We start from the raw sequence: 14694 nt of genomic DNA, 5'->3' as shown, positions 1-14694 counted from the left end.
TGGTCTGGGCCATCAATAACTGGGCAATAGAGTCACATGACACTACTCCAGGCACCAGGTTATCTCCTCCTCCCTGAGGTAGTCCTCCCTCATAATCTCGCACCCTTTCAGGCCCAGGGCAGGAGCCAGGGCCACTCTATTTCATATTTGTGGCAGGGAAAATGGCAGAAATAAGTATAGCAAGAGGCCAAAGAGCCCTAGGACCACAATCGTCTCTGTGGCTCAATGGGCCTGAGGGTTGCTGGGTACAGGAGGAGAAGATCAGTGTCTCCTTTGTAGCTCCCTTATGTTGATGATTGTGGAGTCTTTACCATTCCCTCCGGACTGCAGCCTCCCTCCAAGTCCCAGAGGCTACCAACCATGACAGAAACTTCCCAGACCCTGGAGCCCACACAGCACCACCTTTTACCTGGCCTGTCACTGAGGGCCGACCCAAGGGGACAGATGGCAGTGGGCGACTGATTCATGGCACCATGCTCCCATGCTTCCACAGGAGCACTGTGCTCCATGCTCAGCTAGCTTCAGGGCTCATGGTGCCATATGGACAGAGCCCAGATTTTCCAGTAGAGTGTGGGCGATGGGATAGACATTTTTTCAATTTTTGATTTAAACTTTTATTTTAATTATTGATGTGTGTGTGTGTGGGTCAGAGTTTGCACAGATGTGTGTCAGAGTAGGCACAGATGTGTGTCTGATGCCCTCAGTGTCCAGAAAAGAGTATTACAATTCCTTGGGGTGGGAATACAGGGTGTTAGATAGCTGATGTGGATGCTGGGACCTGCACTCTGGTGCTCATGGTAGAGCAGCAAGTGCTCTTAACTCCTGAGACTTCTTTCCAGTTGCGAGGCATCTTTTTTTGGTTGGTTGTCTGCATTTTGGAGGGACTTGCAATTTTTCTTTTTAATTATGTATAGGTGTTTTGTGCATGGGTTTGTGCATTTGAGTGCAGTGCCTGTAGAGGCCAGGAGAGGGCGCTGTCAGGTCCCCTGCAGCTAGAGTTACAGGTGGTTGCAAAGGATCTGATGTGGGTGCTGCACTGAACCCAAGCCGTCTGAAAGAGCAGGAAGTACTCCTAACTGCTGAGCCATCTCTCCAGCTCTTGGCTGGTTTTCAGAGACAAGGGCTCACTTTGTAGACCAAGTTGGGGACCAAGAAACTTAGAAAGCTTTTATCCTTCGCCAGCTAAAAGCTGAGATGAGATGGCAGAAGTTTTCTAGGGAGACCTCTTGGGCCTTTGACTGCTTCCCCAGCCCATTCACAAGGAATCATACAGAAGGGTTATTGGATATGTTCAACAGATAGGAAAGCAGGGTGCTATGCAGCCTCCCCAAGTATCCCCAAACCACAAATGATTCCCTGATTAGTGGCTCCCCAGACTGAACTGAAAATGTGCTCACTGGGCTATTCAAGGATCAACCCCTCCTGTCTGCCTTTAAGGGGACTGCAGGCTGCTGGCTGCCATTGGCGCCCTTACTGCATATCCCAAACAGCTGTTCCCTGTGGTGCCCAGGGGCCAGAATTTCAAGAAAAACTATGTTGGCATCTTCCATTTCCATGTGAAGGGAAGAGTGGGAGGAGGGAGGGAGTGAGGGAGGGAGGGAGGGAGACCGAGACACTGTTCTATTGTTTTGAAGAGTCACTGTTCTATTGTTTTGAAAGAATCTCAGATTCCGAAGATACCATAGAGAAAATAAACACGCTGATCAAAGAAAACAGCAAGGCCAACAATCTCTCATCACAAAACATTCAGAAAATATGGGACACAATAAAAAGACCAAACCTAAGAATAATAAGAGTAGAAGAAGGGGAAGAAGCACAGCTCAACGGTCCAGAAAATATATTTAATAAAATTATAGAAGAAAACTTTCCCAACCTAAAAAAAGATATACCTATGAAGGTTCAAGAAGCATATAGAACACCAAATAGGCTGGATCAAAAAAAAAATCCCCTCGCCATATAATAATCAAAACACAAAGCATTCAGAATATAGAAAGAATATTAAGAGCTGCAAAGTGAAAAGGCCAAGTTACTTATAAAGGTAAACCTATCAGACTTACACCTGCCCTCTCTATGGAAACCAAGAAAGCCAGAAGGTCCTGGATAGATGCATTGCAGAAACTAAGAGACCGTGGATGCAAGCCCAGACTATTATACCCAGCCAAGCTTTCATTCACTATAAATGGAGAAAACAAAATTTTCCAGGATAAAAACAAATTTAAACCATATGTAGCCACAAATCCAGCCTTACAGAAAGTAATAGAAGAAAAATCACGAACCAAGGAGTCCAACAATGAGCACAATAACTCAGACATCTAGAGACCCTTCACCAGCACAACTCAAAGAAGGGAAACACACAAACTCTACTACTAAAAAAGTGACCGGAGTTAACAACCACTGGTCGTTAATATCACTTAATATCAATGGACTCAACTCACCTATAAAAAGGCACAGGCTAAGAGATTGGATACGAAAACAGGACCCAACATTCTGCTGTTTACAAGAAACACACCTCAACCACAAAGACAGGCACCTATTCAGAGTAAAGGGCTGGGATAAGGCTTATCAAGCAAATGGACCTAAGAAACAAGCAGGTGTGGCCAAACTAATTTCTAACAAAGTTGACTTCAAACTAAAATCAATCAGAAGAGATGGAGAGGGACATTTTCTACTCATAACAGGAATAGTTCATCAGGATGAAGTCTCAATCCTGAATATCTATGCTCCTAATATAAAAGCACCCACGTACGTAAAAGAAACATTGCTAAAACTCAACCCAGACATCAAACCACACACAGTAATAGTAGGAGACTTCAACACTCCTCTCTCACCAATGGACAGGTCAATTAGACAGAAACCTAACAGAGAAATAAGAGAATTAATGGAGGTAATGAATCAAATGGACTTAACAGACATCTATAGAATATTCCACTCAAATAGAAGAGAATATACCTTCTTCTCTGCAGCTCATGGAACCTTCTTGAAAATTGAACACATACTCGGTAACAAAGCAAACATCCAGAGTTACAAAAAAAATATTAGTAACCAAATGTATCTTATCAGATCACCATGGATTAAAGCTAGAATTCAACAACAATGCTACTCCCAGAAAGCTTACAAACTCATGGAAACTGAACAGTCAACTACTGAACCATACCTGGATTAAGGAAGAAATAAAGAAAGAAATTAAAGTCTTCCTTGAATTCAATGAAAATAAAGAAACAACATACTCAAACTTATGGGACACTATGAAAGCAGTCCTGAAAGGAAAGTTCACAGCACTAAGTGCCCACTTAAAGAAAACAGAGAAAGCACACATTGGAGACTTAACAGCCCACCTGAAAGCTCTAGAAAAAAGAAGCAGACTCACCTAGGAGGAGTAGAAGACAAAATAATCAAACTGAGGGCTGAAATCAACAGAATAGAAACACAGAAAACAATTGAAAGAATCAATGAAACAAAAGCTGGTTCCTGAAGAAAATGAACAAGATTGATAAAACCCTATCCAAACTAATCAAACGGCAGAGAGAGAATTTGCAAATTAATAAGATCAGAAATGAAAAGGGGGACATAAGCACAGACACAGAGGGAATTCAGAGAATCATTAGATCTTACTACAAAAGCCTGTATGCCACAAAACTGGAAAATGTAAAAGAAATGGACACTTTTTTAGATAAATACCATATATCAAAGTTAAACCAGGACCAGGTGAACAACCTAAATAGACCTGTTAGTCACGAAGAATTAGAAGCTGTTATCAAAAACCTCCCATTCAAAAAAAGTCCCGGACCAGATGGTTTCAATGCGGAATTCTACCAGAACTTCCAAGAAGACCTAATACCTATACTCCTTAATGTATTTCACAATATAGAAAAAGAGGAGTCATTGCCAATTCCTTTTATGAAGCTACAGTAACTCTGATACCAAAACAACACAAAGACTCAACCAAGAAAGAGAATTACAGGCCAATCTCACTCATGAACATCGACGCAAAAAGAAGCATACAGAACACCAAATAGGCTGGATCAAAAAAAAACATCCCCTTGCCATATAATAATCAAAACACAAAGCATACAGAATAAAGAAAGAATATTAAGAGCTGCAAAGGAAAAAGGCCAAGTTACTTATGAAGGTAAACCTATCAGACTTACACCTGCCCTCTCTATGGAAACCAAGAAAGCCAGAAGGTCCTGGATAGATGCATTGCAGAAACTAAGAGTCCGTGGATGCAAGCCCAGACTATTATACCCAGCCAAGCTTTCATTCACTATAAATGGAGAAAACAAAATTTTCCAGGATAAAAACAAATTTAAACCATATGTAGCCACAAATCCAGCCTTACAGAAAGTAATAGAAGAAAAATCACGAACCAAGGAGTCCAACAATGAGCACAATAACTCAGACATCTAGAGACCCTTCACCAGCACAACTCAAAGAAGGGAAACACACAAACTCTACTACTAAAAAAGTGACCGGAGTTAACAACCACTGGTCGTTAATATCACTTAATATCAATGGACTCAACTCACCTATAAAAAGGCACAGGCTAAGAGATTGGATACGAAAACAGGACCCAACATTCTGCTGTTTACAAGAAACACACCTCAACCACAAAGACAGGCACCTATTCAGAGTAAAGGGCTGGGATAAGGCTTATCAAGCAAATGGACCTAAGAAACAAGCAGGTGTGGCCATACTAATTTCTAACAAAGTTGACTTCAAACTAAAATCAATCAGAAGAGATGGAGAGGGACATTTTCTACTCATAACAGGAATAGTTCATCAGGATGAAGTCTCAATCCTGAATATCTATGCTCCTAATATAAAAGCACCCACGTACGTAAAAGAAACATTGCTAAAACTCAACCCAGACATCAAACCACACACAGTAATAGTAGGAGACTTCAACACTCCTCTCTCACCAATGGACAGGTCAATTAGACAGAAACCTAACAGAGAAATAAGAGAATTAATGGAGGTAATGAATCAAATGGACTTAACAGACATCTATAGAATATTCCACCCAAATAGAAGAGAATATACCTTCTTCTCTGCAGCTCATGGAACCTTCTTGAAAATTGAACACATACTCGGTAACAAAGCAAACATCCAGAGTTACAAAAAAAATATTAGTAACCAAATGTATCTTATCAGATCACCATGGATTAAAGCTAGAATTCAACAACAATGCTACTCCCAGAAAGCTTACAAACTCATGGAAACTGAACAGTCAACTACTGAACCATACCTGGATTAAGGAAGAAATAAAGAAAGAAATTAAAGTCTTCCTTGAATTCAATGAAAATAAAGAAACAACATACTCAAACTTATGAGACACTATGAAAGCAGTCCTGAGAGAAAGTTCACAGCACTAAGTGCCCACTTAAAGAAAACAGAGAAAGCACACATTGGAGACTTAACAGCCCACCTGAAAGCTCTAGAAAAAAGAAGCAGACTCACCTAGGAGGAGTAGAAGACAAAATAATCAAACTGAGGGCTGAAATCAACAATATAGAAACACAGAAAACAATTGAAAGAATCAATGAAACAAAAGCTGGTTCCTGAAGAAAATGAACAAGATTGATAAACCCCTATCCAAACTAATCAAACGGCAGAGAGAGAATTTGCAAATTAATAAGATCAGAAATGAAAAGGGGGACATAAGCACAGACACAGAGGGAATTCAGAGAATCATTAGATCTTACTACAAAAGCCTGTATGCCACAAAACTGGAAAATGTAAAAGAAATGGACACTTTTTTAGATAAATACCATATATCAAAGTTAAACCAGGACCAGGTGAACAACCTAAATAGACCTGTTAGTCGCGAAGAATTAGAAGCTATTATCAAAAACCTCCCATTCAAAAAAAGTCCCGGACCAGATGGTTTCAATGCGGAATTCTACCAGAACTTCCAAGAAGACCTAATACCTATACTCCTTAATGTATTTCACAATATAGAAATAGAGGAGTCATTGCCAATTCCTTTTATGAAGCTACAGTAACTCTGATACCAAAACCACACAAAGACTCAACCAAGAAAGAGAATTACAGGCCAATCTCACTCATGAACATCGACGCAAAAATCCTCAACAAAATACTGGCAAACCGAATCCAAGAACACATTAGAAAAATTATCCATTATGATCAAGTAGGCTTCATACCAGAGATGCAGGGCTGGTTCAACATACGCAAATCTATCAATGTAATCCATCATATAAATAAACTGAAAGAAAAAAAACCATATGATCGTTTCATTAGATGGTGAAAAAGCATTTGACAAAATTCAACATCCCTTTATGATAAAAGTCTTGGAGAGATTAGGGATACAAGGGTCATACCTAAATATAATTAAAGCTATTTACAGCAAGCCAACAGCTAACATCAAATTAAATGGAGAGAAACTTAAAGCCATCCCACTATAATCAGGAACACGCCAAGGCTGTCCACTCTCTCCATACCTCTTCAATATAGTCCTTGAAGTTTTAGCAATAGCAATAAGACAACATAAGGGGATCAAGGGGATTCGAATTGGAAAGGAAGAAGTTAAACTTGCATTATTTGCAGATGATATGGTAGTGTACATAAGTGACCCCGAAAACTCCACCAAAGAACTCCTACAGCTGATAAACACCTTTAGCAATGTGGCAGGATACAAGATCAACTCCAAAAAATAAGTCACCCTCTTAAACACAAAGAATATGGAAGCAGAGAGGGAAATAAGAGAATCATCACCTTTCACGATAGCCACAAACAGCATAAAATATCTTGGGGTAACTCTAACCAAGGAAGTGAAAGATCTATTTGACAAGAACTTTAAGGCATTGAAGAAAGAAATTGAAGAGGATACCAGAAAATGGAGGAATCTCCCCTGCTCTTGGATTGGGAGGATCAACATAGTAAAAATGGCAATTCTACCAAAGGCAATCTATAGATTCAATGCAATCCCCATCAATGTCCCATCAAAATTCTTCACAGATCCTGAGAGAACAATAATCAACTTTATATAGATAAACAAAAAACCCAGGATAGCCAAAACAATCTTATACAATAAAGGAACTTCTGGAGGCATTACCATCCCTGACTTCAAACTCTATTACTGAGCTACAATAATGAAAACAGCGCGGTACTGGCTTAAAAACAGAGAAATCTTCCAATCGAATCGTATAGAACACCCGGATTTTAACCCACAAACCTATGAACACCTCATTTTCGATAAAGGAGCTAAAAGTATACAATGGAAGAAAGAAAGCATCTTCAACAAATGGTGATGGCACAACTGGATGTCAACCTGTAGAAGAATGAAAATAGACCCATATGTATCACCATGCACAAAAATCAAGTCCAAATGGATCAAAGACCTCAATATCAATTTGAACACACTGAAACTGATAGAAGAGAAAATGGGAAGTACCCTACAACACATGGGCACAGGAGATCGCTTCCTATGTATAACCGCAACAGCACAGACATTAAGGGCAACATTGAATAAATGGGACCTCCTGAAACTGAGAAGCTTCTGTAAAGCAAAGGACACTGTCACTAAGACAAAAAGGCAGCCTACTGACTGGGAGAAGATCTTCACCAACCCCGCAACAGACAAAGGTCTGATCTCCAAAATATATAAAGAACTCAAGAAACTAGAGTTTAAAATGCTAAATAACCCAATTAAAAAATGGGACACTGATTTGAACAGAGAATTCTCAACAGAAGAAGTTCAAATGGCCAAAAGACACTTAAGGTCATGCTCAACCTCCTTAGCGATCAGAGAAATGCAAATCAAAACAACTTTGAGATATCATCTTACACCTGTCAGAATGGCTAAAATCAAAAACACCAAGGATAGCCTTTGCTGGAGAGGTTGTGGAGAAAGGGGTACCATAATCCATTGCTGGTGGGAATGCAAACTTGTGCAACCACTTTGGAAATCAGTGTGGCGGTTTCACAGGAAATTTGGGATCAACCTACCCCTGGACCCAGCAATACCACTCTTGGGAATATACCCAAGAGAGGCCCTATCATATGACAAAAGCATTTGTTCAACTATGTTCATAACAGCATTATTTGTAATAGCCAGAACCTGGAAGCAACCTAGATTTCCTTCAATGGAAGAATGGATGAAGAAAGTGTGGAATATATATACATTAGAGTACTACTCTGCCGAAAAAAAATGACTTCTCGAATTTTGCATGCAAATGGATGGAAATAGAAAATACTATCCTGAGTGAGGTAACCCAGACCCAAAAAGAAGATCATGGGATGTACTCACTCATAATTGGTTTCTAGCCGTGGATAGGGGCCACTGAGTCTATAATTTGTGATCCTAAAGAAGCTAAATAAGAGGGTGAGCCCAAGGAAAAACATATAGTTATCCTCCTGGCTGTGGGAAGTAGACAAGATTGCCGTGCAAAAAATTGGAATCTTGGTGGTGGGGGGAGATGGGGGGAAGGGGAGATGGGGAGAGAAAAGTGCTAAGGAGAGGATGGGGGGATCTTGGGGAAATGGGATGATTGGAGATAAAGGAAGATTGGATAGGTGAGCAGGGAAGCACATATCTTAGTTAAGGGAGCCACCTAAGGGTTGGCAAGAGACTTGAACCTGGAGTGGCTACCAGGTGCCAGGGCAATGTCCCCATTTATTTCCTTGGGCAGCTGAGTATAGGGAACCTGAAATGACCCTATCCTATAGCCATACTGATGAATATCTTGCATATCACCATAGAACCTTTATCTAGCGATGGATGGAGATAGAGACAGAGGCCCACACTGGAGCACCGGACTGAGCTCCCAAGGTCCTAACTAGGAGCAGAAGGAGGGAGAACATGAGCAAAGAAGGCAGGACCACGAGGGGTGTACCCACCCACTGAGACAGTGGGTCTGATCTATTGCGAGCTCACCAATGCCAGCTGGACTGTGACTGAAAAAGCATGGGATAAAACCGGACTCTCTGAACATGGCGGACAATGAGAGCTGATGAGAGGCCAAAGACAATGTCATGAGGTTTTAATCCTACTTCAGGTTCTGGCTTTGTGGGAGCCTAGACAGTTTGGATGTTCACCTTCCTAGACCTGGATGGAGTGGGGAGGACCTTGGACTTTCCATAGGGCAGGGAACCCTGACTGCTCTTGGGGCTGGAGAGGGAGGAGAAGAGGAGTGTGGGAAGGGGAGAGGGGAGGGAGGAGGGAGAGGGAAATGGGAGGCGTGGAGGAGGTAGAAATATTTTTTCAATAAAAAAGTAAAAAAAAAAAAAAGAATGCAAACAGCAACAGCGGCCCCAATAAACTGTGATCTGCCTCTATATGACCCTAGGATGGCAGTACCCAACCCTACTCCCCGCCAACCCCATCTACTACAAAGAACTAGCTTGGCTCACTGGTCAATACAAGGGGGTTTCTTACCAACATTCACATAGTGCTTTCCACTTCATTGGGACTCACCAGGAGGCTCAAGAGAACGACAGGTGTCTGTAACATGAGGGCCAGCTGTGGGGATTGACAGAATACAGACAATTCTCCTGCACCACTTCCTCCTCTTACTTTTATAAACAAAAGAAAACATTCATAGTTCATTTTTTTCGGGAAAGTGGGCGTAGCTTTCCAGGCTACATCCTGCTGTTTGAGGGCACTGATAATCTTATGGGGACCTAAAGAAAATTTAGAGTTATAATCATGTCCTGACTGGAGTATCCTGTGAGTCTTGATCATCTCAGGCAGCAGTCTTGAATCTGTTCTGGATGTAGACCTCAGACATCTGGGCCATCTGTTCCTACCGGAGCCTTCTCAGGTGGTCTTCCTTGAGCAAACTGGATTTTTCTTAACTCAGAATGAATCCACAGCCTCTCATTTTCTGTGGAAACAAAAGCAAAATCTCTTCTCCAAAGTAACATACCTTTTACCTTCAGTTTTCAAGCCAAGGTATTTTCAAAATACCTATCTTGGGTTAGTTCAGCAGCATTTATAAACAAAAGTCTTTTAGCAGCTGTTGCTCCTTCCTCAGCATTCAAGCAGTTCAAAGAGAGCATAATAGCATACAGTATCAAGATTCTCTGTGTATTTTCCATCTTTATGCAGCTTTATTTTAACCTCTATTACGTTTATTTTTATTTTTACTTTTACTTTTTGAGACAGGTTCTCTGTATATCTGGAATAACTCTGTATACCAGGCTGTCCTTGAACTCACAGAGGGAGAAGCACCAGTCTCTGCCTCCCCAGTGCTAGGCTTAAAGGTGTGTGCAACCACAACTTGATCTCACAGAGATGAGTCTGTCTCTGCCTCCCAGGCATTGGGATTAAAGGTGTATGCTACTACCACACCTTGAAGTCACAGAGATCAATCTACCTCTGCCTCTCTGCCTTGCAAGTGTTGCGATTAAAGGTGTGTACCCTGGTTCCTGGGGTGCATCTTGAGGACAGTTTCTGGTCAGCTAACTAAAGCATTCTGTTTGTGTCTGGTCAGCTAACTAAAGCATTCTGCCCCACCTGGAGATTAGCTGCAGGGCTTTGACTCCACCCTTGGTATGGTAATTTCCCACCTGCGTGGGTGGAAATCCTAATGCAGCAGCTAGGTATATAAGGATTTCCCCAAGGTTGAATAAATGGCATTCTGCTGATCTCCTTCGAATGACCTAGGGCTCTTTGTGTGTTCTTTCAATCTCCAGGCCCTTGCCTGACCTGCAGAAGGTACAGTGGCCCGCGAACTGTACCGAGGGTGTAACACAAATCGGGTGTTACACACCCAACTACTCTCTTTCTTTCTTTTATACTTTTAAAAACTTTACCTGGGGGTTCGTGGCCTCTCCCACCAGCCCCATGAGCTGCAGTGTCTTGGGTCCGGACCCCGAGGCAGCGCTGCTGGCCTGTGCCGCCTGTGTTTCGCATCCGGATCCGGCGCCTCAGTTGTCTGCTCCTGCCAAGCTGCCCACCAGCATAGCCACGGAGAGCAAGGCCAGCCCCGCGGGGATGACAGGGGGACCCGGGGCTGGAGTTGCCACTATGGCCATGGGCCCCATAGTGGCGCGAGCCAGGGAGCCTGAGGAGCTCCGCCAGCTGTCCTTGGTGGTAGTGGGCGGCGTGGCTCCCCCTGAAGGGGCAATGTCTAAGGGGGTTTACGCCCTGCCGAGCGCGCCCAACAGAGAAGTGAAGCCCATAGTGTCCAGCACGCCACCGGTGGACTTCTTGATGCAGCTGGAGGATTACACCCCTACGATCCCAGATGCAGTGACTGGTTATTACCTGAACCGTGCTGGCTTTGAAGCTTCAGACCCACGCATAATCCGGCTCATCTCACTAGCTGCCCAGAAATTCATCTCAGATATTGCTAATGATGCCCTACAGCACTGCAAAATGAAGGGCACAGCCTCTGGCAGCTCCCGGAGCAAGAGCAAGGACCGCAAGTACACCCTAACGATGGAGGACTTGACCCCAGCCCTCAGTGACCATGGCATCAATGTGAAGAAGCCGCACTACTTCACCTGAACCACCTAACCCAGGTGTATTTGTCTTTCCCTCTGTCCCCACAACAGCCTGTTTTCATAATAAACTTCATTGTGGAAAAACAGCAACAACAACAACAACAACTAACTTTACCTGGGGCAGGTGGCAAGGTGAGGGGAGAGTTGGACAGGGCCCCACGTGGCCGCGTAAGCATGTGGGAAGTTGACGAGTTCGAGCTGAAGCTCAACAAGAATAAATAAGAACGGGACAAGGAGAACCTGCATCGGAAGAGTAGCCGCAGCCACTCTAGAAGCTGGGACCGGAAGCACAGGTGCCGGAGCCGAGATCTGCATAACCGGGACCAGTGCAGGGTCTCATGAGTCAGACTAAGGCGAAGCAAACCTTTGACCAGAGGCGCTAAAGAGGGGCACTGTGGATTGATTCGTTCCCCTCGCCATGAGAAGAAGAAGGTGCATAAATACTGGGACGTGCCACCACCTGGCTTTGAGCACATCACCCCAATGCAGTACAAGGCCATGCAAGCTGTGGGTCAGATTCCAGCCACTGCCTTTCTTCCCACGGTGACTCCTGATGGTCTGGCTCTGACCCCAACGCCCGTGCCTGTTGTTGGCAGCCAGATGACCAGACAGGCCAGACGCCTCTATATGGCAACATTTCATTTGGCATCACTGAAGAAGCCATGATGGACTTCTTCAATGCACAGATTCGCTTGGGTGGATTGACTCAGTCCCCTGGCAACCCAGTCTTGTCTTGATTTATCTGCACAGCCAAGAATTTTGCCTTTTTGGAGTTCTGCTCAGTGGATGAATCGACCCAGGCCATGGCCCTGGATGGCATCATCTTCCAGGGCCAGTCACAGAAGATTCGAAGGCCTCATGACTATCAGCCACTGCTTGGCATGTCAGAGAACACCCATCTGCACTCTTTGCGCTAGAATCCAGTTCGCCAGATTCGGGCAAGGGGCTCGAGGCTGAGGAAACACAGGCAGAGACAGACCAACACATGGACCTCCAATCGCTGGTACAAAAGCCCTTCTTTAATAGCACCATGGAGGCTTAAGGACCCTGCAGACAATGGCCAACAGGTGAAAATCCCATCCTCTGATCCTCTAGGCAAAGCACAGCTTTCAGTATCTTCAATTAGAAGGGGAAGAGCAGCTGAAGGCCGGGACTCAATTAGTCCCAAACATTCTTCCCATTTCCTCAGTGAGAGAAGTCCTCAGCAAGGTCAGCAGTCTCTCACTGAGCCCTACTCTTGAGACTTTTATCTACATAACAAGACAATCTACTTATTCTCCATGCTGCTCTGTGTATCTGCCGCCCCTACTTTGTCTCTCACTCCAGGAAGCCTCGTGATGCTATCATTTCTGTTGCTCAGGATGGTACACTGGCCACAATGCTTGCACCCTTATGTTTTTCCCTATAGAACTCCCATTAGTCCATACATAATGAAAATTGATTTCCCCCATCAATCTGTTTTCAGATCAGTTTCATTTATACACTAGGCAAAGAATTTTGGAAAGTCAAGGGACGCAGCAAAGCCTTGGGCAGAATTTACTGTTGTCTGAGGCATAATTAAGGAACAGTAAAGAGGCCAGGCCTGCCTGGAGTAGACAGTAAGAGAGGCAAGAATCAGAGGCTGGGGACTGGAGAGATGACTCCATGGTTCAAAGCAGTTAGCTGCCCTTGCAGAGGAATCAGGTTCAGTTTCCAGCATCCACATGGTGGGTCACAACCATGTGTATCTCCAGCTCCAGAAGATCTGATGCCCTCTCCTGGCCTCAGCAGGCACTGCATGCATGAGGTTCATAAATATACCTGTAGGCAAAGCCCTCATATACATGAATTAAAAATAAATAAGTAGGGGGCTGGAGAAATGGCTCAGAGGTTGGGAGCACTGACTGCTCTTCCATAGGTCCTGAGTTCGGTTCCCAGCAACCACATGGTGGCTCACAGCCGTCTATGAGCTGTGCCCTCTTCTGGCATGTAAGCATTCATGGAGGGAATGTTGTATACATAATGAATACATAAATCTTTAAAACAATAAATAAAAATAAATAAGTAGGGGCTGGAGAGAAGGCTCAGTAGTAGTTAGGAGCACTAACTGCTCTTCCAGAGAATCTGGGATTTCGTTCCCAGCACCCACATGGTGGCTCACAACTGTCTGTAAAATTCCAGTCTCAGGGGACCTGATGCCTTTTTCTGGCCTCCATGGGCAATCCTGTAGTTTATAGACATCCTCACACACAAACAAAAACAAAACAGAACATAAATATACCTAAAATAATCATAATACTGTTTTGTTTTCCTTTTTTGAGACAGGGTTACTCTGTAGCTTTGGAGCCTATCCTCAAAACGAACTCTTGGAGATCAGGCTGGCCTCGAACTCATAGAGATCTGCCTGCCTCTGCCTCCCGAGTGCTGGGATTAAAGTGAAAGACCCCCTTACTTGAAAAACCCCCATGCCCATGTTCTATTTTAAACTTTGCTGAAATTCAGTTGGGCCCCTCAGCTCAGCAGCCGATGCTAAAACTGGATATCTATGGGTTGCAGATTCACTGACTAGGTAAGAAGAGGGAATGCTCCACCCCCCAAGGCAGTCTATCCAAATTGTCAAACTTGCTGCAGAGTGCTCTATCTAGCTTTGTGGATTTTGGGGACTATTCCACCCCCCACCCAAGACATCCTATCTAAATTGTCAACCTGCTACAGGGTGTTTTGTTTGGCTTCATGGTTTTTTGGCGAAATTTGAGAATAGACACGGGGCCATCCCCAGGGTGATCTAAGCCCGCCAATTTGAGAACCAAGAAAATGCTGTTGCTAGACAAGCTTCTTATGTAACTCCTAAATCCTTATAAATACATGATGTGCCATCAGCCTGGCGTGCTCAGTAACTTAATTGTAACTTAGTTGCTGCAGCATCCTCAGGCACCTGTGTAATCAATAAAGACACCTCTTGCTGATTGCATCTGTTGGCCTGAATTATTGAGACTGGCAGATTTCTCCCACCACCCTTGAGGCGTGTGCCACCTCCACCCAGCTCATCATTCCTTTTTAAAGGAAAAGAAATTATGAATATCCTTACAAAGCCATAAAACATTTTTTAGATGAGTTAGAAATGAAATCAGGGAGAAACCAATCAGGAAGAGAGGTCACATTATCCATGGCCCCTGAGGGTGATCGCAGAACCCTTTGTGTTTGTTTATTTGTGGTGTTTGTTTATATTTTGGCTTTGGGTTGCCTGGT

General features: G+C 43.6%; 2 protein-coding genes and 1 pseudogene across 2 annotated transcripts in view; 2 read left to right on the top strand and 1 right to left on the bottom strand.

Annotated features, from left to right (window-relative positions):
* LOC130887265 (splicing factor U2AF 65 kDa subunit-like) overlaps positions 1-14694 on the bottom strand; it is a 37258-nt gene that overhangs the window by 12243 nt on the left and 10321 nt on the right. The window lies entirely within an intron of this gene.
* LOC130887266 (transcription initiation factor TFIID subunit 10-like) lies at positions 10805-11470 on the top strand. The gene has a single exon (XM_057789582.1). It carries the CDS (start codon positions 10805-10807, stop codon positions 11468-11470), a length of 666 nt encoding a protein of 221 aa, XP_057645565.1.
* Positions 11641-12383, top strand: LOC130887227 (splicing factor U2AF 65 kDa subunit-like; annotated as a pseudogene).

This window comes from Chionomys nivalis, chromosome 15, assembly GCF_950005125.1.
Source record: "Chionomys nivalis chromosome 15, mChiNiv1.1, whole genome shotgun sequence".
NCBI lineage: Eukaryota > Metazoa > Chordata > Mammalia > Rodentia > Cricetidae > Chionomys > Chionomys nivalis.
Note: the sequence above shows the minus strand (reverse complement) of the source record. Positions and strands in the feature narration are given on the sequence as shown.

Coding starts and splice junctions, on each gene's coding strand:
- LOC130887266 (XM_057789582.1), top strand. CDS start 10,805: ATGAGCTGCAGTGTCTTGGGTCCGGACCCCGAGGCAGCGCTGCTGGCC.